The following is a 27,307-nucleotide window of genomic DNA, read 5'->3' as shown; positions in this document are numbered from 1 at the left end:
GTAAGCCTTGAACACCTTCCTGTAAGGCCATCTCCTGTGATGTTTTGTCCCCGGGCAGTTGCTGGTGTGTCTCGTGATGTGGTTAAATTCTGCTTTCTTCTCTTCATTCTTTATCTGTCTACTCTATGACATCTGTGCTTTCATTTTTCTGTGAGTACCATTTTCCCATGACTGAACAATAACTTGTTGACCAGTGAAACTTTCTGTGTACTCGCCTGTCACTTATGCTGGTGACTGTGAGAAACAGAATGACAGGATTTGCATTCTTTACAGTGAGTGTCCATTACTACCGGAGATTAAAATAAGTCTTACTTGAATTGCTGGTTCTCTGTCACTAGTAATTAAGCTGTTGTTTCATACTAGGAAAAAGCTTTCATGCTGTGCAAGCCACAGGGACTTCAGAGAGACCAGCACTTTCAGTCTTAAAAGGGCATATTGATTGGTCTTATTAATAGGAAAATCTCCAAGGAGAGATGAAATACTTGAATTTTGGAAAGTTTAAAGAATATTTATAGTGCATTTTGAAACTGCGTGAACGCTGGGCATTGTTCCTGGACAATTTATCTTAACTTCTAGCAGACTTTTTTGCTGTTCTTCATTTTTAACATGTGTTGATTGGAGAGGTGTATATATGGGGTAAAAACAGTCTTTGTAACACCTTAGTGAGTGTTTAACACTAATGTTATTCATCTGTTGAATGCGCAACCATTTTGTTTACTGTGTGTTGAACCACATGGTTCTTCAGTACTAAATTTTGCAGGCATTGCAGTTTGTCTTAAAAAAAAAAAATAATAATCCAGGTGATGTTGTTCAAATTAATATAACATTGTCCTTTTCTTTGGTTGTTTCATTGCAAGAAATTTCCATCTTTTTATTTGCTTTAATTAATAGTAGAGAGCAAGTACTTCCACTGGGTTAATTCTTGTAGCTGGGTTCTTCTCTTCTGTAGTGCCTCGTTAGTGCACTTGAAGTCAAGCACTGGCCAAACTGAAAGGAGTTTCCTGATAGCTTTCTGATGTCTTTGATACAAACTGATCTAAGGCAGGTAGTGCTGCTGTCTTGGGGTAAGGAGTCAGTAGAAGCGTGGGAAGGAAACACAAATACTTCCTTTCAATGAAAATAAATACTTTATTAAATACTGCTATTAAGTGTGATCAAGCATCTTGCCTGTTGTGATATTTAAAAAAAAAAAAAGTAAATGATTGCCTTGGAGAATTGATTGGTTTGGATATTTTCATTTTCTAGTTATGTTTATTGTTGGGTTTTAGAAGTGTAGGAAATAATATGTAGTTAATCATACTTAAGTCTTTTGGTTTTTTTTTTTCTGACAAATAATGCTTCTTTAACAAAAATATCTTGTATCTGTCCTACACATTAAATCTGAGATTGAAGACCAAGCTACCAGGCCATTACTTTCCTATCTATAACTTGATTTTTCTCAGTTAAAAGTATTTGAAGTATACTGTTCTTGAAATCTTTAATAAAATTGCATATTTTGTCCTCAATTTTCTGATTGATTCTGACTTTCTGCAGCGTCTCTGAATGTCTGATGCCGCTTGTTAAATCCAGTACATCAAACATTCCTTGCATTACATTCTAAAATACATACATATGTAGTCTTGAGATTTTTAGCTAACTGAAGATCTGCCTTCAGGAGGTCTGAACACGCCAACCTATAAAATACCTATCTATGCCCACCAACTGTGAATGTATCAGTGCAAGATACAGATGAATAAATGTTTTATTTTTTTCTTTGTTTTTGGGTTCTTTTGCTTGTCCAGTTTTCCAGCTCTAGTGCTGGAAGATTAGCTGCAAGAGCTCCTATCACTTAGCACAGCTCAAATTTGTTGAGACTTGGTGCTGCTGACTTCATGTTTTCATGTGTCTTGTCTAGCCAAGATTTGAGTGCTCCTGATCGTGTTTGATAACCAGCATCCAAATTAGTATTCCAGGACTTTGGCCAAGAGCAACTGATGGTAGTATGGTTGTGGAGGTTTCAAGTCAGAAAGTAGCACTGTGATCATCTCATTGGATCTCCCGTGGACCTTGGTTCGTACATGTTTTAGATCAGATTAATCTCTGATTCAAGGCCAGGCCTGCTGAATGAAGTGAAGCATACTGCTTAGGAGAACACTCAGCCCTGAGGTACGGGCAGCAGAATGGAGGCTGCTGGCCACCTTGCTGTGCTTTAAAAAAGAAAGAAAAAAGAAAGCGGAAGTGTGATTTTTTGCTGACGGGAATCTCAGCTTGCAGAATAGCCTTGCATTTGATAGAAGAGTTTTCCCACACTGAACTTTGTCAGCAAATAATTCTTTTCTCTCTCTGACACATGGAGCAGATTGAGCTCCTTGGACTCACGATCTGTGTAGCCCAGTTCTGTAGTGATGCTTGTGGCCCATTGATCTCTAGACCCACATTAAGATGCATATTGAAGAACATGCTTTGCACAGCAGGGAAATTCAAAGACCCTTCTTGCTCCCTGCTCCCACTTTAACCTCTCGTTCCTGTTGCCCAGAGGCCGTGCTGGCTGGTGATGCTGCCGTGTCTTCGTTCAGCCGTGCCAAGCTGGCTATCCTGCTCATGGCTGCCTCTGCAGCCTGCGGCCTGAGTTACACAACCATGATCGGTGGAGCGTTGGCAGTGCTTGTGCCTGGCTTATGCAATCATCTCAGTCTCTTTGTGACCTCTCGTCTTTATGCTTCAGCATTCTAACTCTTTCCAAGGTGTAAAATGTATTAGTAACTGTGCTTTTTTCACAGTTTATTATAAAAATGTGAATCACTTCATTAGAAAAAAGACGTAGGCTCCTGAATGTCATCAAGGAGGTGCAATTTTTATGTGTATAATTTTTATTTTTAATGATTTTGAACCAATTTTTTTAATAACTTGCCTAAATACATATTTTCTGTATCACTTTTTTTTTTTTTTTTTTTTTACTTAATGTGAAACAAATGTGTTAGAGACATCTGAGTTTATTATGTCATTGCTATTATCTTTATCAACCCAAACATATAATCTTATTGGGAAGTAGCCAGGATCTGTTTCTCATGAAACTATGTTGTTGTTACTCTTTCATGCTTTGCTGTTGAAGGGATGTGAATTTGAATTTTTAGCTGTTAGTACATTTTAGCTGTCAGGCTAGTATTATTTTTTTTGGGCAAGGCTGCAGAATGTCATGCTTTGCAAAAGGATCTGCAAAAAAGAAAAAAAAAATTATTTGGTTATGAATGTGATGCTCTCAGCTTAGTTCTTAACCATTGTGGCAGACGTTGATTAATATATCCTGGCCAGGAGCGAGGCATTTGCCTTTGAGTGTTTTCTAACAGGTTGTCAAGCGGTGTTAGCAATGCAGGAAAAGTGGCAGCTCTCCTTAGCATTTAAAATTTTTCCCAAGTTGTTTCCAGACACCACATAAATGATTGTGTGAGTGTTCAGAAGCAGAGGTACTTGTCTGCAGAATGCCCTTCTCCTGGTGAAACGTGCCTCCTGATGGGGAGAGGGGCCTCCTGATGGCCTTTGCAGGCAGGTCTTCTCATCTTAGAGTATCCTGCTGTGTTGGGTAGGCAGCAACTAGTGAGAAAGATATTTTAACTCTTTTTTGCATGTCTTGAGGCAATTTTTGTGAAAAGAACAATTGAACACAAGATGCATTCATCACTGTGTAGGATTAAAAATTTGGAGAACTTGTGAATGCTTCTCTGACCTCCTGCAACCAAGGCTGTTAAATGTTTTTCAGTCCAGCTGTCTGCTTTGGTGAGAAGTTTTGGGGTGTGCTATGTTTTTCTGCTAATTTCAATTTTTTTGAGTTTGTAATAGCTAATAAATAAATAAAAACAAAACCTACTGAGTAATAGTTGTAGTTGGTTTGCAATTATGTACCAAGCCTGAAGGCCTCCTTGGTGAGTGTCTCTAAGGTTGATGAGACAGTGTAAACCTGTGCTTCGTGAATACAGCACAGTTTCAAGAGGTTTAGAGGTAGAAAATACATGTTCCCACTTAACAGTACTCCATTCTCAATAGGTTGAATATGTTTCCTCTTAATGCATTTCTGATTAGATGCAAGTTCTAAAGATAGTGGTTTATCTTAAGGGACTGTTCTAATTAGTGTAGTAAAAACTAATAAATATTGAAAGCATTTAGAAGTTTACCTAGAAATCATTATACGGATGTCACCTTCTCCAGTTGTCAGTAAATAGTAATGAATGTGTTTTAGCTGGTTCTTACCTTTGCTACTAATGCAAAGGACATCTTAATCATTTACAGAATACCTTAATGAAGCTGCAAACCCATGAGAACATCTCTGTGCATAGCAGATTTCCTTGTAGAACCAGGCGCTTGACAAGCACTGGGAGATCTGTGCTAGGTAGCTGCCTTTGGGCTGAGGAAACGGTTTGTTCTTTCTGAATGCTTGTGGCTGTGAGTATTGTCCTTTTATTGGGATTGTAAGTTATTCACAGGGAAGGACCTCACTTTATGAAGTGTTTCGTGTTTTGCAACTGAAGTCCCAAACTGATATATTATAGCAGGATGGGAAATGGTAGCAATAATGGGATGAAATTGAAAGGAAAATGAAATCTGCTGCTAGAAATGCAGGACTGCATGCTACATGAGAGGCAGCTAAATTATATTTGCCAGGGCAAGTCTAAATAAAAATTGGCTTATTCTGCTATTTCTTTTTTGTGCCAGTTAATTTCACCGGCAAAGTTAATTGTCCGAATGAGCATTGCCATTGACAAGCTGAATGGTAATGTGGGATGAATAGCAGTTTTTCTTGGTGTTGGGTGGTGGGCAGCAGCTCGGGCTGGGTCTCCCACAGCCCAAAATGGCGCCACAGCCTTCAGAGAGGAACGCTCCTCTCCTAGCAGGCCCTGTGGAAAGCACAGTGTTGTGCACAGAGGAGAGAAACTCGAGGGGTTTTCGTTTTCATAAAATGAGCTAATTAGCAAATTGCCTTGAAGTAAGGAGAGAAGCTTGAAGAAAAAGCATGGATGGATGGATATTTATCTGTCATGGGCAGCCTGGCTTCTCTCCCCCTCCCACTCGGCTGAAGAGATGGCGGCCCTTTGCAGGCAGTGGCATCTCTCTGGCGTTCCCTTTCAGACACCTGAAGATGGTTTTGGGCAGCAGCTGCCCTCAAACATCTCTTTCCATTCCTGCTGTGGCAACCCAGCCCAGGAGGGAGTCCCACAGAAATATCCCCCTCCAGGAGACAGCTGCAGCCACCACTATCTGCCTTTGTGTGGCAGAGCCCAGCTCTGACAGAAGATTACCTCGTGACCACAGCTACTACAAGCACCCAGCCATCAGCCGCTGTACCTCCGGCTATTTGCATGATCTTTCTGTGTCTTCCAACCTACAGCTGGTACTCTTTAAAAACTCCTGGAAATAAAAGCAGAAGTCAGGATAGTTTTCCTGTGCTCAGCCCACTGTGGGTGAGACATAGGAGTGGGGCCACGGGCACGTGGGAGTTCGGCTTCATCGCTCAGAGATGCTGCCTGAGAGCATTAGGCAGCTTACGTGTCCTAATACTGTATTTATGGATGACGTGAAGTAAGTGAAGCAAAAGATTTTTTTAAAAGCAGCATGAACTGTTGCATAAACTTTAATGAATGCTAGTTCAGAAGTGAATTCCAGAAAACAGCAAAATATCAAATCTCATGACAGCCCTGAAGTGGTCTGTGTTTTCTTTTTTTCCTCTCTGTTTGTTTTGTGTGTTAGTTATTATTTTATTTCTATGTTCAGTGACAAACAGAGGTTGTATTTTGGTGATCTCATGTCACAAGATTTATCTGTTGGTTGTTGGTTTTTTTCCCCACACACATTTATCTCAGTTTCATTTGAAAAAGTAATTTTTTCAGGCATGCCTGAACTGTTTCTGGTATTTCATCTAGATTTATAAGCTTATGTGGAACCTGTGAAGTACTGGTGATTAAGAGAGTTAATGAAGTGCTGCCTGCAATTAGTTCAATTGCTTGCGACATTTTTTTTTTTAACTTCATAAACTGTAGGTTATCATACCATAGTTGGGTTTGGAGGTTTTGATCTGTAAAACAGTCTCTGCCCAAGGTGTTGGGTTTCTTATGTATTTTCGTGACCCCTGAATACAGCTTTGCTTTGAGATGTTGATTCATCTTCCTGCTGCACCTTGCAGGGCGAGTTTTTTAACTTCTGAGTTCAGCAGAAGAGGTGAGTTTCATTCTCACTCTGCCATAGGACATATCCCTTAAGCAGTTCAAAAAGGGGCAAACTGTACTTCCATCCAGCAGGAAAGAAAGCTCAGCTTTTTTGCATTGCCAGATTTAGCTGCAGTGGTTTGATTTCAGCTCCTAATTTTCAGTAGCTTTCTAGAAGCAACTACAGAAAATGAATTTAATTTCTTGCAACCTTTCCTGTAGGACTTGCTCACTGAATTGTGAGCATCCTTTTGGGCAAGGATTGCTTTTAATGCATTTGGAAAATGAGCTACCACTGGGAAACCTCCCTGCGCTTCACTAATACAGCTTACAAATAGTAGGCTGTAATTTCACAGAGGGTGACTTAGTGAAGAAAAATGTTGACTGAAAGCTGATGTGCAATGAAGCTGTAAAAATCTTTCCTGATTCGCAAGTTGTCTAATGGCATCTGTTGGCCGTTTGCAGGAGGGGGATTTTCTACTTCAGAACTGCTTGATGTGACACAAGTTCATAACTGGATGTATGGGGAATGGGAATAAAGGATCCTGGGTGCAATTAAAAATTGGTAGCATAGGCATAATAATAACAAGGGCATAAACCTGGTATGTGAGAGGACCTACTTTGGTAACATCTTGAGCTCTTCATAGTCCAAAGAGCTGCATGTCTAAGCCTGCTTGTGCTCCCAGTTGAATTTGGGAGAAATCCTGATTCTTGTGATAGTGGATGAGACTAATCTTAAAAGTGAGAAGTGATTGTACTACAGGAGCAAAGTTTTCATTTTAAATACAGAATTGCTTTTTGGTTCCTTCTTGAATTTTTAAGATCTCTGAATTACAGTATTAAAGGTTAAGTAAGCCAGATTTGTTCCTGTTGAAGTTGCTTCTTATAGAAGAACTTGCAAAAAGTTATGAAGATGGAAGAGATCAGATTTTGCAGTACACTCTATCTTGCTCCATAGTCAATAAGAATGACATATTTCTACCAGTATTTCTCAAAGATTATTTAATATAGTGTTCTTCATAAGGAATAACTTAAACAAAAAAAAAAAAATGAGGCTTAGCTGTTGGAAAACACTCTTGACAATCTTCTCTAGCATGGGTGAAAGGTTTTGAATTGTATTCTTCAGAAATTGGAGAATTAATTTCTAGAACTGTGAAGCATTGATGGAGAAAGAGGAGAGCCATGAGGTGGGACAGAGCATCTGGGTACTATGTGTTTCTCTGTCAAGCACAGGATTATTCTGAAAATGCTAACTTACACTTATTACAAACTGCATAACTCCTGTTGTATCAGACCTTGCCTTCAGCCCTGACCTGAAGTGAGAAGTCTGGTCACCCTCTGTAAAACTATACAGACCCCACATCATCTACCTTGCACAGGTGTAATCTCTATTACTCAAAGATCTTTTTATTTTGCTAGTTACTTTGAGAACTTTTCCAAAACCATGCTGTTTCTCAGAAAAAGACAATACTGCTAGTGCAGAATTTAAGGAATTAACAGTGATATGCAGGTACCAGCTGACATGTCCTGAGATCACAGCAGGAGCAAAGCAAGCAGTGTCTGGTGTGTGCTGTGCGCTCCCACCACACCTGGTGTCTGGCTCTCACACTCACAGGCCAGACCAGAACTGCACTTTTGGTGATAAGTTTGCAGTAAAGCAGTTTGTAGCTGTGTGGGAGAGAGCTGTCAATGAATCCTGCTGCTGATTGATATTTCAAGGTTGATCTCTGTTTAGAGAGCATGAGCAAATGTACAGCTCTGGCACACAGATATAAAAATCAAACAGTCTGAAACAGATGTTCATTCTGCTGATTTAGCTATCTGATTTCTATTCCCACATTTTAAGTGCCTCTTCAGTTTTCTTTTCTTCATCGCTAGCCTGGATAAAAGATGAAAACAGCCCTAAACAGGAGCACAGCTGATGTAGTGAAGTGTGCGCTGAGGTGAGATCCACCCTTGTCTTCTGGCCTGCTGCTCCTGGCTCACCTCTGTTTCACCAGGCTGACTGAAGTATGTTCCAACCTGTGGACTTGTTTTGGTTAGGCAAAAACAAATAGCTAGCAGTAAGTACAGCTCTGTAATTCTAGCCATCATTAGGCGTTACTGTGTCAAAGTAAAACTTGGTATGATGTTAATTTTTCTTCCATTTCATGTCATTTCTTTACTGGTTGATAATACTGTTCATTCCCAAATCTGTCACCCTCTCACAGGTAGGAGGCAAGAAATCTTGACTTCTTAATCTTTCTTAGGAATATTCTACAAGCTCAGGTGAAAGCTGGCCTCCTGCTTGTATAACTTTCAAAGAGTTAGTCAGAGCCCATATGTTACAGCCAGGAGGAAATTATGCTTGGGGATGACTAACAGAACATGTTCCTGCTGTTAATTTGGGTGTCATTCCAGAAACGTAATTCATAGCCTTCTCTTTGATTTTATTAACACATTTATGTACTGATGCCAGTTTTCGCTAGCATACTTCACCAAGGAAATTAATAAAGGGCTAGATTTTATATTAACAAAGAGAAGGCTTTGGTAGCTCTGCCTGGAAAGAACAGGGAGAAGCACAGAGCACGTATGCTTGGGTGGTGGCTGGTTAGTAGAAATATGAGTAACAAATAGGAAATTTAGTTGTATGCATCATCCTGCTACAAACACCACGTTCCTCAAGTCTCCGTGAATTGATATGTAATTTACCAAGAACAATGATATGCAGTACTAATTGGGTGTTGGTTTGTTCCTCCAAAAAGAAGGGAATAGCTTTCAGTAGTCTGATGCTTAAGGCTGCCCGTGCAGCTATCGTACGGTTTGCAGCAGGAAGAATTTGAACGCTAAGAAAATTAACATTGAGAAGGTGGCTTACAATTTATAGCCTTTTTTTAATACTTATTATCTGTCTGTCTGCTACGGACTGCCTTTCATAGTAAAGGATACATTGTGTAGCTCCAAGCCAACTAATGCCTGTTTATTTATGTGAAAGGTTAAATTACGGAGGCATGAACAGCCTGGCTGCATGTGTGACTGGGCTGTGCCTGTGCACCTGCTGATGCAGTGCCTGTGCACCTGCTGATGCTGAGCCTGCCTGCACCAGCCGTGCACACTGCTGTGCCATGCTCCTCCAGGAGCACACAGTAAATAGGTAATTGCAGGAGCTCAAAATAGATGTAATAACAAAATGGGAAATTCTAAACACAGCTAAGGCAGCTGACCATGGATTGACAGTGCTGCACTTGAGAATGAGTTTTCTAACAATCCTGTGGGTGCAATCCTCTGTCTGCTCACAAGAGTGAATTTGTTCTTATATCTTAGTGCTTTCCACGCTGCTAGGTCTGCTTTTGATTATGTCACTGCAGTAAAATAACAGGCTGAACGTAAGAGTTTGTATTGTGTGTGTATGTGCAAAATTGATGCAGCTCTGTGAGAAAGCTGCTTTTATCTGGTCTCACTGTTGCTCTCGTTCTGCAGTAGACAAATCTTGGCTGAATCCTTCTAAGCTGACTGTTCCTCACATGAACTTCTATCTTTATTAAGATGGAAGAACAGGTTAAATTCAGAGATTCCTTCTTAGGGGTAATGCAGACTGAGCAGCTGGCTTGCTTTGTGCCTGGTTCTGTTTGAAGCCAGTTAGTCTGGAAGGGCCAAACCAGCTCAGTGTGATCACTTTCGAAGGTTGAAGTTTATTTTAGAAACCTTGGTGCTATGTAGTAGACTTAGAAACCTTTGGTTATTTGAAATGGGAGTACAATGCAGCTTCCTGAGCCAAGGCTGCGTCCCCATGAGGGCGAAAGAGTCGAGCAGCTGGGGTACCTTAAAAGGAGACAAAGTGTGCGGGTATCTGCCAGCTGATATCTCTCAGATCGCACTAAAAACATCTTCCAATTTTCTGTTCAAGTCTCGTGTCTCGAGGAAGATCAGAATAGAAGCAGTGCCATCAGTGTGGTGCAGCAGACTGACTTGGAGGGCAGCTCCAAGCAGAGCTTGTTGAGTGGAGGTGTGCTGTGTTACAGCGGCATTCCCAAGAGCCGCGTGTTTGGCTGCGTGGGGCTGCAAACCTTCTCCATGCAGGCAGCGTGACAATTGGTGACTCAGTGGGTGAATCTGGAAACTCTCTTCACTCCCCCAAGTTTTCATAGATTTTGAGTTTGAATTATGCATGGTGATGCCTTACATCCAGCTCTGTGGGTTTGTATCTTTGGCATGGCCTTTCCTGTTGCCATCTTAAAACTGGTTGTCCTAAAGTTGTTTCTGACTTACATACTTGTGTCCAGCACAAAATTATTCCACTTTCGGGGGGGCTGAATGACAGGGAGTAAGGGTCAGTGATTCCTTTGAAGGCTTTTGGGTTTGGACAAAATGCTGAGTGAGTCCTTCAGGTTTTGCTGCTCCAGAGTAGCAAGCGGTTGAACTGCTAAGCCCTTTCAGGAACAGCTTATGTTTTGGCAAACAGCTCATGTCAGGCTGAGCCTCATGGAATTTGCAGAGCTTGGTTCGTGCCCTTACAGCACCTCTGTGCTGGGGACACCCTTGTGCCCATGCAGCTGCTGTGCCCACAGCCTCATCCTGCCCTCCTCTGTGTTAGAAATGGGCCCAGGCTGCCTCCCGAGGAGTGTGAGCTCAGCTGGTATTTGACTGGGGAAATATAACAAACCTGTAACTATATAGAAAATATGTCTTCCAAAATCACTTTGTTGCTCAACTTGTGTTTAAGTACTTTATATTCTGTTGCCAGTCTAAATGCTCCTAGTGTGTAGAATATATAAACTATGATGGTCTGTAAAGTCTGAAGAGTGTATTTTAGGTGTCGTCCATAATGTAGCAGTGGAAAATTTCTCCCAGTCCTCAGAAATCTGGAAACAAGAGTTGAGGGGTTCAGTATCACTTCATTTAATTAGAAGGCTGTTCAAAATTTGCTAGATCTGCATTGCTTTCTTTCCCTTTCCCTGCTGGCCCTGGCTGAGCTCTTCCTGTCTCACACAAGGGCTCGTTCCTTTTCCTCCCTAACAGCGGTGTCTGATTTATCCTACAGGGCTTAAATTAAGAGGAAACTCAGCAGTAGGGGAAGGAGTGATGGATTTGAAAGCAATTCTCAGGCTCTCTTGTGCTGGCTCATTAGGCAACCTTTTTGTTATTATTTTTTAATACAGAGAATGCAGGAAGCCCGATGCAGCAGGAGCTGCAGTGTGCCAAGAGCTGCTGGACCGGGTGCTCCCCTCTGCCCTGGTGATGGGGCCAGGTCCTTGGGTTCTCCAAGGGCAATACTGCCCTGTGCCTGTGGAGCAGCAGCCTTTTGTCTTCCAAGCCCAGATAAAACATCATCATTGCCACCCAGGCTTTTCTGAGTGAGATCTCAGTGCAAAGCCAGCTTGTTTGCAGCCCTGTGAATTCTCATGGCTGCATTGAGCTCTCTGGAATCACAGCTGAGGGCAGGCTGCATCAAAAATGGCAGTGACCTTGCCGCTCTGGATCTCGGTTACAAACGAGTGGGCTGCCAATTTAATTTGCTAAGTGTGCGCTGCTGCAAACATCCCCAGTTAACTGGGAAAAAGAGAATGTCCGAGGTTACTATATGAACTAATTAATTTCAGTGATTTGTGAGCCCGCATTCCTGTAAGTAAGAACAGTTACACAATTGTGCCTTTTAGAGAACTAAAACGCTTCATTTCTAGGGCAGTTTTGGACTGCATTGCTCCCGGCACAACCTGCTGTCTGCGGGACGTGAGCCAAGTGACTGCATGGCCCCAGGTGAAACACCTCTGTAGGGGCCAGGTGTGGAGTAAGGTGCCTGCTGTCAGGTTGGGTGGTGCTAATTAGAGCAGGAAGGCTTCTGCTGGCCAGGCAGCGTCACTTGGGATATCTGCCCCTGCAGCCCTCCTGTGCTGAGCCTGCAGAATGGGCTGAGAAACATGGCAGTGGTTGGGGGGGACTTGGTTGATGTCTCTGAGTTGCATATGGCTGTTCCTGGCACCAGGAGCTCTTGAAGGAAAGCAGCTTTTCTTGGGCTTCAGTGCTGCTTAAACTTATGCTTTACGGCCTGGAGTAAATGCTCCCAGATTTCTTCAGGGAAAAAATGGAGTAATAGAACGTGGCATCGCTCACGCTTCTGAGCTAAAATTATAACTGTAGCCATGCAGCCAAAGAAAACCGTGAAGAAGAATTTTTGAGTCAATTTTTGTCAGTTTTAAAGAGAGCTCTGAAATTAAGCAGGGCTGCAAGCAAAGAGAATAGGAAAAAAATGTTTAGTTTTGTTTTGTTTTTGACGCGGTATTGTCTTAATTCATCCCTGGAGAGACAGAAGGAGCTGCACAGGCAGTGGGGTTACTCAAGGGACCTCACCTGGAAGCCCTTGCCATGTGTTCACAGGTGCAGCCATTTACTGCGTCCAGTATTCAGGGCTGTAAGGGGAGGCAGTAGCTTTGCTACTGACGATGTTGCACACCTGGAAGTGAAACTCTGTGTTTATTAATCTCTCAGACAATGATCCTCACAAAAACAAGAAGTAAATAGCCGTGTGTTGATACATCAGGACACTGGTATGTTTATGTTGCCTGAAATATTAATGCTGTCATGTAGCTTAGCACAGACAGCTCTTTGTTCTGAGGCAAGTCTTTGTCTTCTTGACACTGGGTTTAAGGCGAGTGCCCTAGTTCATACACATTGCTCATCTGTTACGTAAAAGATTTTGTAAGTGTTCTTGATACAAGCATATAACAAGAATTCTGACTGTTGTAGCAGCGTGGTGGCTTTGTTTTCTGTCCATTCTGTACTAATGGTGTTTTATTTTGGATTATAGGACAGAAAATTAACAAAAGTAGAGAGACAGAGATTTAAGGAAGAAGCAGAAATGTTGAAAGGTCTACAGCACCCAAACATTGTAAGGTTTTATGACTTCTGGGAATCCTGTGCAAAAGGAAAAAGGTGCATCGTGCTGGTTACCGAACTGATGACCTCTGGAACACTGAAGACGTAAGTACTGTGCTCCTGGCGAGCAGTCTAAGAATAGCTATGGAAATTTTTAGAAAAATCCTACTTTTGCATACTGAAAAAAGGCACCTCGAGATAAAGGATAAAAATGGAGCTGTTCTCTGGTGTCTGTCATTCGTCCCTGTGCTTAGACTGCATGGACTTGACAGGAAGAATTTCGGCCTCTGTCTCCCCTTCCCCGATCTTCTGCTTCACTTATGTAACTGGAAGCAGTTCTCTGCCTTGTTTCATTGTGTGCCTGTGACGTTTCCATTTGTCAGCATGTGTTTCTGTGATTGCTTCTGCTCTTGTGCTTGTGTGTTTTGTTATCAAAGCCAGAATAGCACTCGAATGGTAGCATCTCCTTTTGAAGCAGGAGATGCTCTAGGTTATCTACTAAACAATATTAATAGCTTTGCTACTGACAATCTTGTTAAGGTTGATATAAAGCAGTTGGCATGAATTCTGGAGCAGATTTTCAGCCCCAATGGGAGCAATGCTCATCACTGAGTATATCCAGTGTTCTGCTCTGCTAATGCATTGGCAGCTTTTATGTTTTTCCAAAATGAACCCTCCCCCTTCTCAGTGTTCTAGGCATATAGTAAAAATGTAGGTGCATGATACAGAGGCCAAAGTCTTGTGCCTAAAATTGATTTTCAGTATTATTCTGTTCTGGAGATATAAAACATATTCTAAATCAGTTCTCTGCATGGAGTGAATTGCTTTGCTATTAGACTTGCTAATATTTGGTTGTATTTGCACCAAAAATGCTTATTATCTTCCTCCCCCCAAATGAATGCTCTAATTCCTCCTTTAAAAAAGATCTCTTCCAATTTGGTGATGTTTCTAAGCTGCTATTATGATATCTAATAAGGGGCTTTTATAAAAAATAAACTTCAGCTGCTAAAGCCCCGAGAATCTTTAATAACGCTTTGCTTTCTTTATAACCAGCTTCTCTTCCTGTTTGTTCTGTAGGTATCTGAAGAGATTTAAAGTGATGAAACCAAAAGTCCTGCGTAGTTGGTGCCGGCAAATCCTGAAGGGTCTTCTTTTCTTGCACACGAGAACTCCACCAATAATTCACAGAGACTTAAAATGTGACAATATTTTTATTACTGGACCAACTGGATCTGTGAAAATAGGAGACTTAGGTCTGGCAACCCTCAAGAGAGCTTCGTTTGCCAAAAGTGTAATAGGTAATCAGTCTGTTCTCTTTGGCTTCCTTCTGCTGGTGTGATGGTTGTCTTTTTAATTTGTCTGCCCTTCACACTTCACAGTAATTTTGCTTTTTGTGTATTGGCTGGTGGTAGAGATTGAGGTGGTTTTGTGACTGTTTCCCTTCATACCATTATAAAGAAGTCCGTCTGTAAGGCCTATCTAGGAAATATTACCTTGGCCTTCTCTTTCCTTTACAATGGTAAATTCTTAATTGAAATATTATTTTGCATCCACAAATTCTTCTCTGTTCTCTTCCAAGAGAAGCAGCAACAGTTCCCAACAGCTTGTGCATCTCATCCCCCTGAGAGCAGGCTCAGTGCCTGTTTGGGAGGGAAAAGAGAAGGGATGGGGGATGGAAGCCACATGCTGCCTTGCTGTCTCACCAACAAGGTGGTGCTGAGAAATCTTATGCTTCCAGTGAGAGGGAATAAGTACAGTTGTTTCAGCTGAAGGCATTGGCAGCCTGTCCTCAGAGAGTGCCCTGCAGAAGGAGGCTTCTTGTCTTTGTGGGGAGGTCACAGGAGAGCTGCCCTGGCTGGAACAGCTTATCCCCAGTCACCGGGCATCAGCAAAATAAATTGCTTCTGCAGAGCCTGTCTATGCCCCAATGTGATCCTGGCAGAGTTCTACTGAAACAGCTGCAATTTATTAAAAATCAGTAGCTACAAAATTGAAGGAAATTCCCACTAGGGTACACAATAGCTGATTCATGTGGGTACCACGTAGAAATGTATTAGAGCTTGATTTTGCTTGAACTGGGAGGATGTGTTCTGAATGGTGTCAAGGAGGTCATTCCTTTGCAAAAGTGAAATTTAATGCCTTCTGTGTGAAAAACAGAAATGGGATATCCTTTCCCTGAGTTCTCAAACATTTTGTTTTGTTTTGTTTTTACCTTAATCTTTCTCAGCAAATTGGCCTTGTTCAGGTCTGTAGGTGATGCTTCTAGAAAGTTATAAATCCTTGAGGAAGGATGCTGAAAGTGAGGGAAGCTACTGTGCCCACGGTCATAATTTGGCTCCTTATGTAAATGGAAATAAGATTTGAGATGACTAGAATTAGCAGACTGCTGGTGACAGCCACTATTCCTAACTATGAAAATGGCATGCTATCTTTAAAGCGGTGGTTGCCGAAGTAATTATAGGGCCTCATGCATTTAGGGATTATATTTAGTATGATTTCTGTGCAAGTTTCAGCCTTCACACTTTGAGAACCCAATATTGTTTAAGTTGCTGTAAGATTGATGCTGTGGATATAGGCTTTGCTGCTGTGGGATGCCTTAATGCTGCTGATTTCAGTGAAATCATGTTAGTTTGTATCTGTTAAGTTCTTCTAGCTTTTACTTTGTAGTAGTGTATTTTTATTTCTTTGTTTTGAGGGGCAGTATTCCTTCCCATAGTTTATTTTGCAGTGTAACAGTTGCTCATGGGCTGGGAATATCAGAAATATCAATATTAGCTTTTGCAAAATGAGTTCCTGTAACAGCACTGTCAGACCATAGCTGTGTCAAACAAATTCAATGATGGAAAGGGCTGCAGGTTGCTGGCTAACTATCTGTATTCTTTTTGGCAAAATAACCAAATTCATCTTTTTCACAAGTTGTGCTGCTCCAAGGAAAGAATTAGGGGGATTGCAAATACTGGTGATGCTGGGCCAGCTCCCACCTTTACAGCAGGATAGGAAAAAAATGCAATTCCCCCCATCCCAGAGCAGGAAGCTGAGGCTTGGGAGCGCAGGCAGAGAAATGGGAAGGCTGAAGAGGAGAAGGCAGGGTGGGGAGGGAATCCCACAGGTGTCAGCCCCAGCGTCTGGCTTCCCCGTCCTGCTGCATGTCCCAGAGCTGCGTGCACCCTGCTGTCCTCACTGCTCACCTCATCTTCCTAGACGGAGCAGCTCTAAATGGATATTAGTAGCTGCAATTCTACATTATTTTTAATGATGAAGTCAGTGTGGCTGAGGTCCAGGTTTTCCCTTGCTGCATTTGTGCCACCGCTGATGCTTGCCTGACCTTGCGGTGTGTCTCTTCAGGCAGGCCAGCCAGGGCCAAGCCTGTGCTGCAGAGTGCAGCTGAGTAGCTGCTGAGCAGCTTCGCATTTCCGTGGTCTGCTTTGTTAGGAGTACTTGCATGTATTCCTTCCCGCCCCTAAGAGTTGGGTGGAAAATGTCATTTTCATGGTGATTTGGAATGGTGTCAAGAATATCATTTGCTTCTTAGACTACTTGCTATCACTTTTTCAGTTGTGCAAGGAACTTTAAATGCTCCATAATTCATGAGATCCACTTCTGTGTCTGTGTCTTGTTCATTCTCAAACAATGTAGCATCTCTGGGAAAGGCTCTGACAGCTGTTAACCATTTCAGAGCAGCAGCCACAGCCTTTGTGAAAGCTGGAAGAAAAGGCCTGGGGTCAGAGCTGAACTCAGAGCATGGCTGCTATGCTCTCACGACAGGGATCCAGCTGATTTATGAAGGCTGAAGGAAGGAATGTCCTTAAGGTGAAAGGAGCATCAACAAAAGGAGAGAGTGATGTAGAGTTCTGTGAATGTTACGGCAGTGCCAGAACTGAGGCTTGTTTAGTGAGTTAGGCCCAGCCTACTTTGTGATGCATGCAAAAGCAGTTTCAGAGACAAACCCTAATTTTGAGAGACGTAGTTTATGCTACCATTAGGAAAAAAAACAACCAACAACTTAAATCAGGTCACCAATCATATATAAATTTGAGAAGTGTTTCTCCTGATGTCTGTTGTTTAATTACAGTTGTGCTAATGGTAGAGATGTCCTTGCCAAAAAGCAGAGCTGCCAGTGCATGTCAGCTGGTGGAGGGCTCTGGGGAGGGGATGTGGGTGCTGAGGCAGATCCCGCTGTGTGAAGGCCAGGTTATGGGTCTGGGATTGCTCACCTTCCTTTTGGCAGCTTACTGCTCACTGGAACTGCTCTCTCCCACAGAAAACAACTGTGTTAATCTCCTTCCTTCATCTTTTCTGCACGTGAAAACAAAAATCGCTCTTGACTCCCAAGCTTGCACTACTTTAGGAGATAAAGTTCCTGGAATGAATTACCTAAGTGTTAATTTTGCTCTGCCAGACCACACCTTTTTGGTGCAGAGATTTTTTTTTGACAAAGGCTGAGCTGCTCTTGAGTCTGTGTGAAGCGTAGGAGTTACTCTGAGGTTGTTGATGAAACATTTTGCATTCATTCACGTTTTTCTGTATAAGAGAACTTTTGCAGGCATTGTACTTGTCATAACGCTGCAACTTCCCGTTATGAAGCAGTAAGTACAATGTTTCCCTTCATTTATCCAGTTCTATTGGTCTCCTGACACCCTAATCCCTTTTGGAGTAGGACTTTATTCTGCAAGTAGTCTCACTGGTCTGTACTATTGAAGCAGAGGTAGAATCATGTTTAATGCTTTGTGCATGACTTCCTAGATGAATTTCTGATACCACTTGCTTTCAAAGTGCTGTCTCATCAGCTCGGTGGTTGCTGCGCATCTCTCTGGAGGAAGAAATGCAAATTTGCATTGACAAAAACAAGACCGAAGCTTCTTGTTTCTTTGGTCCTTTTCACCACCCAGACCTCTGTGCGTGTCCCTCTCTTCATCCAGAGGAGGAAACCATTTTGTAGCTTTCAGTGTATTCAGGCACCATGCCATATCTCATTTTGGTATTCTCTTTTGAAACTTCAGTATGTTTTCCCCCTCTGTGTATACTATCAGTGAGATCTATGTGTGTGTGTACACTTTTGGTTTCTTCCCTGGAGGATGCTTGAGCTTATTCTAGTTACTTCCCTGTTTTGAAATGATCTCGCATGCTCCCTTGCACATTTGCAATGGACACGTTTCTGCAGGCAGAACAAGACTGTGATGGAAACCTTTCAGACTTCATGAATAATTTACCATCTTTTTTGTGTAGGTACACCAGAATTTATGGCCCCAGAAATGTATGAGGAACACTACGATGAATCCGTTGATGTCTATGCGTTTGGAATGTGCATGTTGGAAATGGCTACCTCAGAATACCCCTACTCAGAATGCCAGAATGCTGCTCAAATTTACCGGAAAGTAACCTGTGTAAGTAAACTTCCTTAATTTCAGTTACGTCTGTAATTTGGAATTTGCTGATCAGAAAGTTTAAAAGCGTAGTTCAGTGTGAGATGTCATTGCTGTCCTATGTGTGCAGTTTGTTGTAGAAATGGAGGTGTCTTAGTTCTGAGTTGCAGAAACTGCTGCAGGCTTTTTCAAAGAGCTTGCAGTTGTGTGTTGAATTATGTTTGCCTGCGCTGCAGTTGCATGTGGTATTTTCAGTAATCTTTGCCCATTTTGTCTCACCCAGCCAAAGGTGTGCAAGACTTGGGGAAAACGAGCAGGGAAGAACCTCTGCTGTTGTCTTGTTTCCTGAAGAGGGGTTGTCAGAATTGATCAAGTTTCCCACCAAGCCAACAAAGCCCTAACTTTTAGATCGGAGACTAAATATTTATGTGGCGTAGGATGTTTGATTCAGATTTCCAGCGCAGATTCTTGCACCTTGTATGTGTAATAAATTATCTGAAAATATAAAGGGGAAAATATGGCAATGTTTAGTTTGGGAACGAGCCAGAGGAGCTTTATGTCTGAGCTTATCTGTTCTGCAAGCTCTGTTAATTCCCAGACTGGAACCATGGAAATGGGTTTGCTGCATTTGCAGGTGAAATCGGGGCATAGAAGAAGCCAATCTAAAATGATTTCTATCCTGAAAAAAAAAGTATCCTTCCCAGCACCCTCACCTCCATGTGACAAATATATTTGTCTGCATGAGCTGCACTGTGAGTGCTTGAAAAATCTGAGTTTGGAAGATGCTGTCAGCTTGCAAATCAGTGGAGGAATCACTGACTGCAGAGAAAAGGGACTTGCCAAATGCTTTGGCAGTGGTGGTTATCTTCTGCTCTGCTTGGATAAGTAAAAACAAGAATATGGGAGTTTCTGCCCCATAGGTTACGCTAAACAGTCTGGTTTGTCAAAGGCTTTTCCAGGTACTTCTTTCCTTCCAGTTTCTACAAAAGGACGCAATGAGCCATGTGCCTTGGCCCTTGTGCATTCCCATCACCAAAAGATGCAGACTGCACACTCAGGATGTGAAGAACAGTTCTCTGAAGTAGGCCTAGGCTACAATTTGCAAAAATAGCTACATTACAAGTATGGTAGATGTAGTGAGTGAATCCATCTCAGCCAGAAGCACGGTCCTAAATTAGTGTTTCTCTTTTTCCACTGCTTGCAGAGAGCAAAAATCTTCACAAATGAAAAATAAAAACTGGTCAATTTTGAAATGCATTTGATTCCACTTGCCTTCTCCATTTAGTTTAGTGGATCATGCTGGTACAGATAAAGTCTGATAAAGTACTGTGGTTGGCTAAAATTGCCTGAGCTCAAGATTGCAGTTTCTGACTTAGTGAATGATAGTCTCTTGCACAGGTTTTTAGAGATGCTTTCATCAATACCCATACATTTGCATGTGCCAGATGATGTGCATTTTAATGTTCTTAGGTATATTTTGTGCTAATATCACTGAGAACCAGTCTGCCAAGTGGTCACAGAATTGTAAGGATTGGATGGACCTCTGGAGATCATGTAGTCCAACCCCTCTGCTAAAGCAGATTCCCTACAGCAGGCTGTACAGGAAAGCTTCCGGATGGGTTTTTAATATCTCTGGAGAAGGAGCCTGCACAGCCTCTCCATGTAGCCTGTTCCAGTGCTTCATTACTCTTGAAGAAAAGAAGTTTTTCCTCATGTTCAGATGGGACTTCCTGTGTTCCAGTTTGTGCCCATTGTTCCTTGTCCTATTGCTGGGCACCACCAAAGTGAGCCTGATCCAGTGCACTTGGCTCCTGCCTTGTAGATACTTACAAGCACTGTGATAAGATCCCTCTCAGCCTTCTCTTCTGCAGGCTGAACAGCCCCAGATTTCTCAGCCTTTCCTCATATGGGAGATGCCCTCCACTGGACACTCTCAGCAGTTCCCTGTCTTTCTTGAACCGAGCAGCCCAGAGCTGGACCCAGTACTCCAGATGGGGCCTCACCAGGGCAGAGTAGATGGGGAGGATCACCTTCCTCGACCTGCTGGCCACGGTCTTTTTAGTGCACCCCAAGATACCATTGGCCTTCTTGGATACAAGGGCAGATTGCTGGTTTGTGGTCAATCTATTGTCATTTGGAACGTTAGGTCTTTCTCTGCAGCACTCCTGTCCAGTAGGTCAGCCCCTAATCTGTACAATGCATGTGGTTGTTCCTCCCCAGGTGCAGGACTCTGCACTTGCCTTTGATGAACCTCACAAGTTTCCTCTACTCAGCTCTCAGCCTATCCAGGTCTTGCTGAGTGGCAGCACAGCCTTCTGGTGTGTCAGCCACTCCTCTCAGCTTTGTGTTGCCAGCAAACTTCCCGAGGGTGCGTTGTGTCCCTTCATCCAGGTCACTGATGAAGATGTTAATCAAGACCGAATCTGGTGCTCTTGTGGATTGCTGTGCTAACCAGCTGTGATATTACTAACCCTGATGGGAGAGGGAGGATGCAAATGATTCAGGAGTCTGTTTAAAAGTTTAAGTCACTATCACAAGAAACAGGAGGGTGTCCCTGCTGGAAATGAAAGAGATGTCACGATGTGCTGAAAGCAGAAAGATGCATCTGAAGAGTGAAACAGCTTTATCTCATTTCTATGTAAATTGTTGCAAGCTGACATTTGTATCTTGGCAAAGCTGAATCTTTCCCAATGGACTGCGGCCCTGATTTTGGCTACTTTAATCCTTCTTAGAGTGCTGATTTCAACCCACTGCTACTCAGAGAGGGAAGTGAAAAAGACATCAGAAGCTATTCTGCAGTGCAGTTAACTTCATTGCTAGCTCCTGCACTAATAGCTGGGCCAACCCTGTAGGGAAGGGAATGAGGAAAAGATGGGTCATCAGGTTTGCTGACTGCAAGCCCCGCTGCTCTGCAGTATGAGCTGGCTGGAAATGAGTGCTACATATTTTCAAAGAAGTGGGATACAGCTGATGTTTGGTGCAGTTGCTTGCCTGAATCCTTATGAGGATAGCTGCTTGCATTGTATTTCTGTTCTGCTCACTCCTCCCCTATAAGGAAAAGTTTGTTTTGTTGGCACCATGGCTTGTTGGCTTAATTTAGGTATGTGGTCCTTTAGTATCTGCTCTAAATGCCATCTTTGTGTGTATTTCAGGAATGATCTCCCTATGCTTCACGTGATGACAGTAGAACAGTATTCTGGCTTTAGGTCATGGGGGCCTCATCTCCTGAATGTAGCAGTGGGTGCACTTTTGGACTGATCAATCTAGTGATGGTTTTTCTGAGGAGAGTTTGTGTGAGCAGCATGCCAAATTTGTTAGCGGTTGGCTCATGGTAAGCTCACCTGTGCATGGACATAAAGGATTAGAGCCACAAACAATATAGGTGTCTTCTGATGCTCCACATTCTTAGAAAAGCTTTGTGTACAACTCTTAGCCATCTGGAATATTGCTGATTAAGGCTTCATAAGCCTCATTTATCAAAACAATATCCAAGATGGTAAAGAGTAAGTATTAATCAGAGGATTCCTAACTAGATACTATATTTCAATTTGCAGACCTAAGTAGTCATTTTTAAACTCTGAGGAAAGTCTGAGCCAACTCATTCTCTGTGGCAATAGCCTTTACACAGCAGAGCTATATGTAAGTTATAACTTTGTAAGAGTGGTCTTATTCTTGCAACTTAAGAGAGAGAGAAAATGTTTGTTGTGGATATGTTTTAAAAGGTCACTTTGCTCGTAAGAGAGGTGTTTTAGATCTGACTAATAGGACAAAGCAGCATGCATTGGATGCAGACACTGGTACTGCTCTTTTCTGCTGAGCTCAAGACAAGAGCAACTGGAGCAGAGGCCTCAGGATTCCTTTGGTGGACAAAATGACATTGCTGCCATTACAAGGAAAGAGTTAACCTCTCCCTGTGGAGAGGAAAATGCCCTGTCACATGCCATGAGCTGCATGGACTGTCAGATATGGAGGAGGAGCAGGGGGAGGACCTCTGAGGCAAGGGTGCGAGAGGAGCAGCAGAGCCCCACAGAAGGTCCTTGGTCCCAGAGGGAGCAGCTCCTGGGGGCTCAGCAGCTTCTGCCAGAAGCTGTGCCTGCAGAAGAGCTGGCGGCAGACGGGGACCCCGCTTGGAGCCATGTGAGTCAGCCACAGCTCGCTGCTGGGCCTGGGGGACACTGCCTCTGTGCTCAGATGCAGAAACCTGGGTGTGGGGAGCATGCTGTGCCTGTGGCCTGAGCTGTCACACAGCGTTGGCTCTGCCCACTCTGCTGGGCTGGGGACCACCTGAAGGGAGAATTGTGCAAGCACTTCTCATGGGGTAGCCATTGTCGTGCTGTACCCATTACTGGCATTGATATAGAAGGAGAGCATAGATGAAAATTGAGAGGCTGAATTACACAGTTTTATTCCCAGGACTACCCAAAGTTTGAGCTTCTCACTAAGGCAGAAGGGGTTGCTGAGATTCTCACATGGGCAGGATCAGCAGTGGAGTGCTTCAGAATGCTGCGTGTATTACAACCCCTCAGTGGGAGATGTACTTTGTTTTTGATTGAATTTCTTTGCACCAGGAATGTAAACATTATTCTTTCTGTTAAACAGAGACTGAACAGTAAACATTTTTTATGTTTGTTTCTTGATACTTTTCTTTCTAGAATATAAAATACAATAACTCTGTTTCTGCCTTGGGTTGAGTGTCACAGTGGTGTCATCCGACATCCAGCAAGAAAACTCTCTAACATACTGATCCCTATTGCTAAACCAGCCTATCTCAATGGCAACCACCGGTGGTGCTGATGGCATTGCTTGCTGATACTAGAATCATGCAGGTGATTGCTTGCAACAAAAGTGCAGTAACTCCTTTGTTCTTCTGCCTGTTCCAACCTGACTTGGATTGCACTGGGACACACATTCCCTCCGCATCCCACACTCAGTGCATTAGCTCGGATTTGCAACCACTTGCACTCCGCATCCTAACACTGCATCAAATTTGTGTACGCTAATAGGTTGCAAGGGACATCTGAAGTCATAGCTTTTATAAAGTCACATGCGTTGGTAACCCATATTGATACAGGGAACAGATACCTTTTGTAAACATTATTATTGTAAGATATTAAACATTACAAGTATTTATATTGAAAGATCATTATACTTATTATTTTGCTCACCTTTCATGCTCCCTGCCTGTAGATTCATAGTTCAATCGCTGCTTTAATTTTCCACTCTTATTTGTATATGTGCAACTGAAAGTATATAAGAGTCCAGGGTGATGCGACAATCGCTTCCAAGCTGATTCCCAAGCGTACAGAGGGGCTTGTTGCTGTGCTCGAGCAGGCGTGGTTGTTACAGCCATTCCCTCCACCCATACAGCCAGAGATCTGCTGTGTAAATGAACATGCTTAAATGATCTCCTTCTTCTGGTCCTCTCCTGATGATTTCTTACTTTTTTGTCACATCCTATATAACAGACAGTGGAACTAAAACTTGTTTGAGTCTGCGATGAGAAATGGGAATTGCAGTTAAAGATCTTGTACTCGTTAGGTCTTACTGCAGCATTGCATCCAACAAAGTAAATGAGGCAAGAGATAATAAATGCAAAACTTTTGTTGGCTGATTTCAGTTACGTGTGGTAGGAGGATATATGTAACGTGTTTTTCAAGCAACAGGTCAAGGCCACGTTTACTACAGTTAATTTTGAAGAGATTTCCTGGTCAGCATATTTGCAGTGACCTTCATTCTGATGCCATAATCTCATTTTTCATGCATAACTTGATGGTTTTTCTTAGTCAGATTATTTTTTTTGCGTGTTTAATCATTCTGCCAAGAGATTTATATGTAGACAATGGGCATATTTAGTGATGAAACATCAGAGCCTGTGACCTTCCCATGAGGCTCCAGACCAATGTTTTTTTACTGATGCCCTGCAGAATTCACTGTGGGCCAATTGTGTTTGCTAGGGGTTCGTGGCTACCTTGTTGGGTTTAGCTACATAAACTCACCCTTGAAAACAACCCAAATGCCTATAGTGTTCTGTCTAGCTCATTAAATGTTCATATTGTTTCCTTTTTAAATATATCAAATGTTTTCTCTGTATTTGTAGGTTACGTATTGCTTATACACATGAGGTAAATTCCTGTCAGACAGTGTTATGAACATCACTGAATTGTGTATTCCAGATACTTTCTTAGATCTGCAATTAATCTGCTTAGATTATCCTTAGACTTGGACTTGGTATGTTTTATTTCTTTTTTTGTATTTAAACAACTTGCATGAAATTCTCCATATCCATCTTATGTCAGTTAATTAGCCCTCCATTTCAGAAGTACGGATGTTGAGTTTACTCGAGTTTGAGACAGTTGTGCAGTTTTTCTTAGCTAGTATATTTTGAATTTTGGTGCCATGTTTCCTTGGGAATGCTCAAGGGAGACAGATGGCTTTTGAATAAATGAATGAGATGGATCCTTTGATTTCAACTAGAAACCTGTGTTTCACACCAACCCCCTCCGTTGTTGGGAGGCTTGTAAGCATTAGGGCACAGTGCTGCAGGGAGGATTTTCAGCATTACAATGAGATGGCCTTGGAGATTTTAATGAAGAGTAAGGAGCTAAAGCATCCTGTAACATATGGGCATTGCCTTGGAAAAGCAGTTTTGTGCAGTACTTTACTGTGTATCTTATGTCCTCGTTTGTTTTAATCATTTATTTGTAGCTTAGGTGCTCGGCAGATTCAAAAGAAGTGGAAAGTTTAATGGTATTTGTAGGAAGGAAAGGGATTTGTAAGGTAAAAAAATCAGGGTCAGTCATCACAGGTCTGTCAAAAGAACGTTTTGAGACAAACCTAATTCCTAGCTGCCCAACACATCCTGCCCTGCTCCATCCTAGCTGTGTCGGAGTTCATCAGACCACTTAAATGGAGGGATGTTTGTGGATTCTGGAAAATTAAGCCAAGAGGTATACAGTGACCTGCCTTATACTGTTCCTGCCTCTCATAAGCTCAAGTTGTGCCAAAACACCCATGAGGAACACTTCCATTTTAAAAAGCAATTGGCAGGCTCCTGTGAGCACACATCTAGGAGCAGTGTGTTTCTCCAGAGGGTTGAAAGCTCCTCAGGTGCTGTGGTGGACGCTGTCTCTGCCTCTTAGTTATAATGCTTTCTTTTTTTTCTTTTCCTGCAGTTAAATTGATACCTTTGTACATTTGGGGGATGTCTTTCAGTAAACATGAAGCTCTAGTAGTTATAATGTTTATTATCCATTCTTCCTGATAAGTGTCAGTAACATCACAAATAGATGGTTTCCTGTAGCAAACTGGCTGTCTTCTATCAGTCAGTCTTCTCAGGATAGTTTCTTATGGCACCACCTCTGTGCCTCGGCAGAAGCAGGAAGCAGAGCCTGCAGCTGTTCTGTGAGGTTTTCAAAATTCATGAATTACGTATTTTACTCTTCTGAACTTTAAGGTGTAAAGGTAAAGATTGACCTGAAGTTAAGATGAATTGATTTTAAACTCAAATCTAAGGCTGAAGTGGCAACAGAATGCCAATGAAGAGGTAAAAGTAAAATCTGATGTTCGAATATTCAGAAATACACAGGGAAATACCAGCCCTCGCCAAAATTCATCCCTGACATTTCTTCAAGACCAAATTCAGTAAGGGCTGATCCTTTTAAATAAAGACAGGGATAGGTGAGCCCTTCTCAGGGCTTCAGGCTTCTTTGCCTGCTGCTGTACAATCACAGTTACTGTCCTTTCAGGGTGAAACTTTAAAAGGGTTTGAATGGAGTTCAATGTCTAAATCCCATTCAGTCATGTGCCTAATTGGATTTTGTCTTTATTAAGATAAAGGAAATCATGTTTCCTTGTTGTTTTTTTTTCCCTGCTTATTGACTTCACTGCAAGTAATAGTCCTTAAGTAATAGAGTCTAACTGCAAAACCTAGTTCAAAATTCATGTCTGAACTATTGTCCATACATACCTTGTTTTAGTAGATGTATATGAGATTTTCAAATATGAGTTTTTGTTTCCAATTTAAGCTGAACATCAGAAATAAAAAGGATAACTTTTAGTGTTAGCACTGTTACTCTCTGTAACTGAATGTGGAGATGAAAAGTATTCACAGTAAATGACTACTTCTGCTGAAGGGAATGGAGGTGAGTTGCATGTTACCAAAGGTCTGGTAGTTCCTCCTGCCTGGGCAGGGGCACAGAGGGGTGGCTGCTGTTTTCTGAAGTGAGCCTCCCTTCTTCCCAATCCACAACCTCACATCAGGAAAACATCAGCCTGAGCTTTGAAAACACGCAGCTAGACGTGTCCATTAACTTCCCAGGTCTCCTTGCTAATTATTTTTACAGTACATTTTGATTGTACGTGCAGAGATGACGTGATATATAAGCTGCTATTTAGTTTGAGTACTTGCACACTGCTTCTCCTGCAGTCTCTCTTTATGTTGGTAAGATGTGTGTTTTTGTAATTCAGAGGCTCAATACCCTGAGGAGGATCTTGCTGAGTGAAGGTATTTGTCCTGAAATATTAGAGAGTAGGGAAAAGTGACCTTGGACTACCCTACAAGTATATGTGTTTCTTCTAATCCTCTCTGTCTTCTTAAAACAGCCCCACCTAACCTGAAAGAAATACAAATTATTCCTCTTACATCTACATAGAGCCAAATCTCCCTACATGGGGAATGTAGTTCTGCTTCTGTAAGCTTTCTTGTGTGACAAAACAGTTGGCTTTTTTCCTTGAAACGACACGCTCATAGGCTAACAGTTTCAAATCTAGAAGTGAGCCATATTCCCAGGAAAAAAGAAATTAGCTTGTGATGGAAATGCGACTTAGTTTCTTCATAGGTTATGCTTGTCCTTCCATTTGTTTCCAGTAAGATTCAGACAACATACTTAGGAAATGCAAGAGCAACATAGGACTGTTTGG

The 27,307-nt window shown here is 42.2% G+C and overlaps 1 protein-coding gene across 10 annotated transcripts in view; it reads left to right on the top strand.

Annotated features, from left to right (window-relative positions):
• WNK2 (WNK lysine deficient protein kinase 2) overlaps positions 1–27,307 on the top strand; it is a 106,014-nt gene that overhangs the window by 22,721 nt on the left and 55,986 nt on the right. For all 10 annotated transcript variants that reach the window (XM_052679105.1, XM_052679104.1, XM_052679102.1 and 7 more), the window contains exons 3-5: positions 12,958–13,130; positions 14,103–14,323; positions 18,252–18,409. In XM_052679105.1, coding sequence (XP_052535065.1) covers positions 12,958–13,130; positions 14,103–14,323; positions 18,252–18,409 — 552 coding nt within the window. The remainder of the gene's footprint in view (positions 1–12,957; positions 13,131–14,102; positions 14,324–18,251; positions 18,410–27,307) is intronic.

This window comes from Tympanuchus pallidicinctus, unplaced genomic scaffold, assembly GCF_026119805.1.
Source record: "Tympanuchus pallidicinctus isolate F22 unplaced genomic scaffold, pur_lepc_1.0 scaffold17, whole genome shotgun sequence".
NCBI lineage: Eukaryota > Metazoa > Chordata > Aves > Galliformes > Phasianidae > Tympanuchus > Tympanuchus pallidicinctus.
This window is presented reverse-complemented; position numbering and strand designations above follow the sequence as displayed.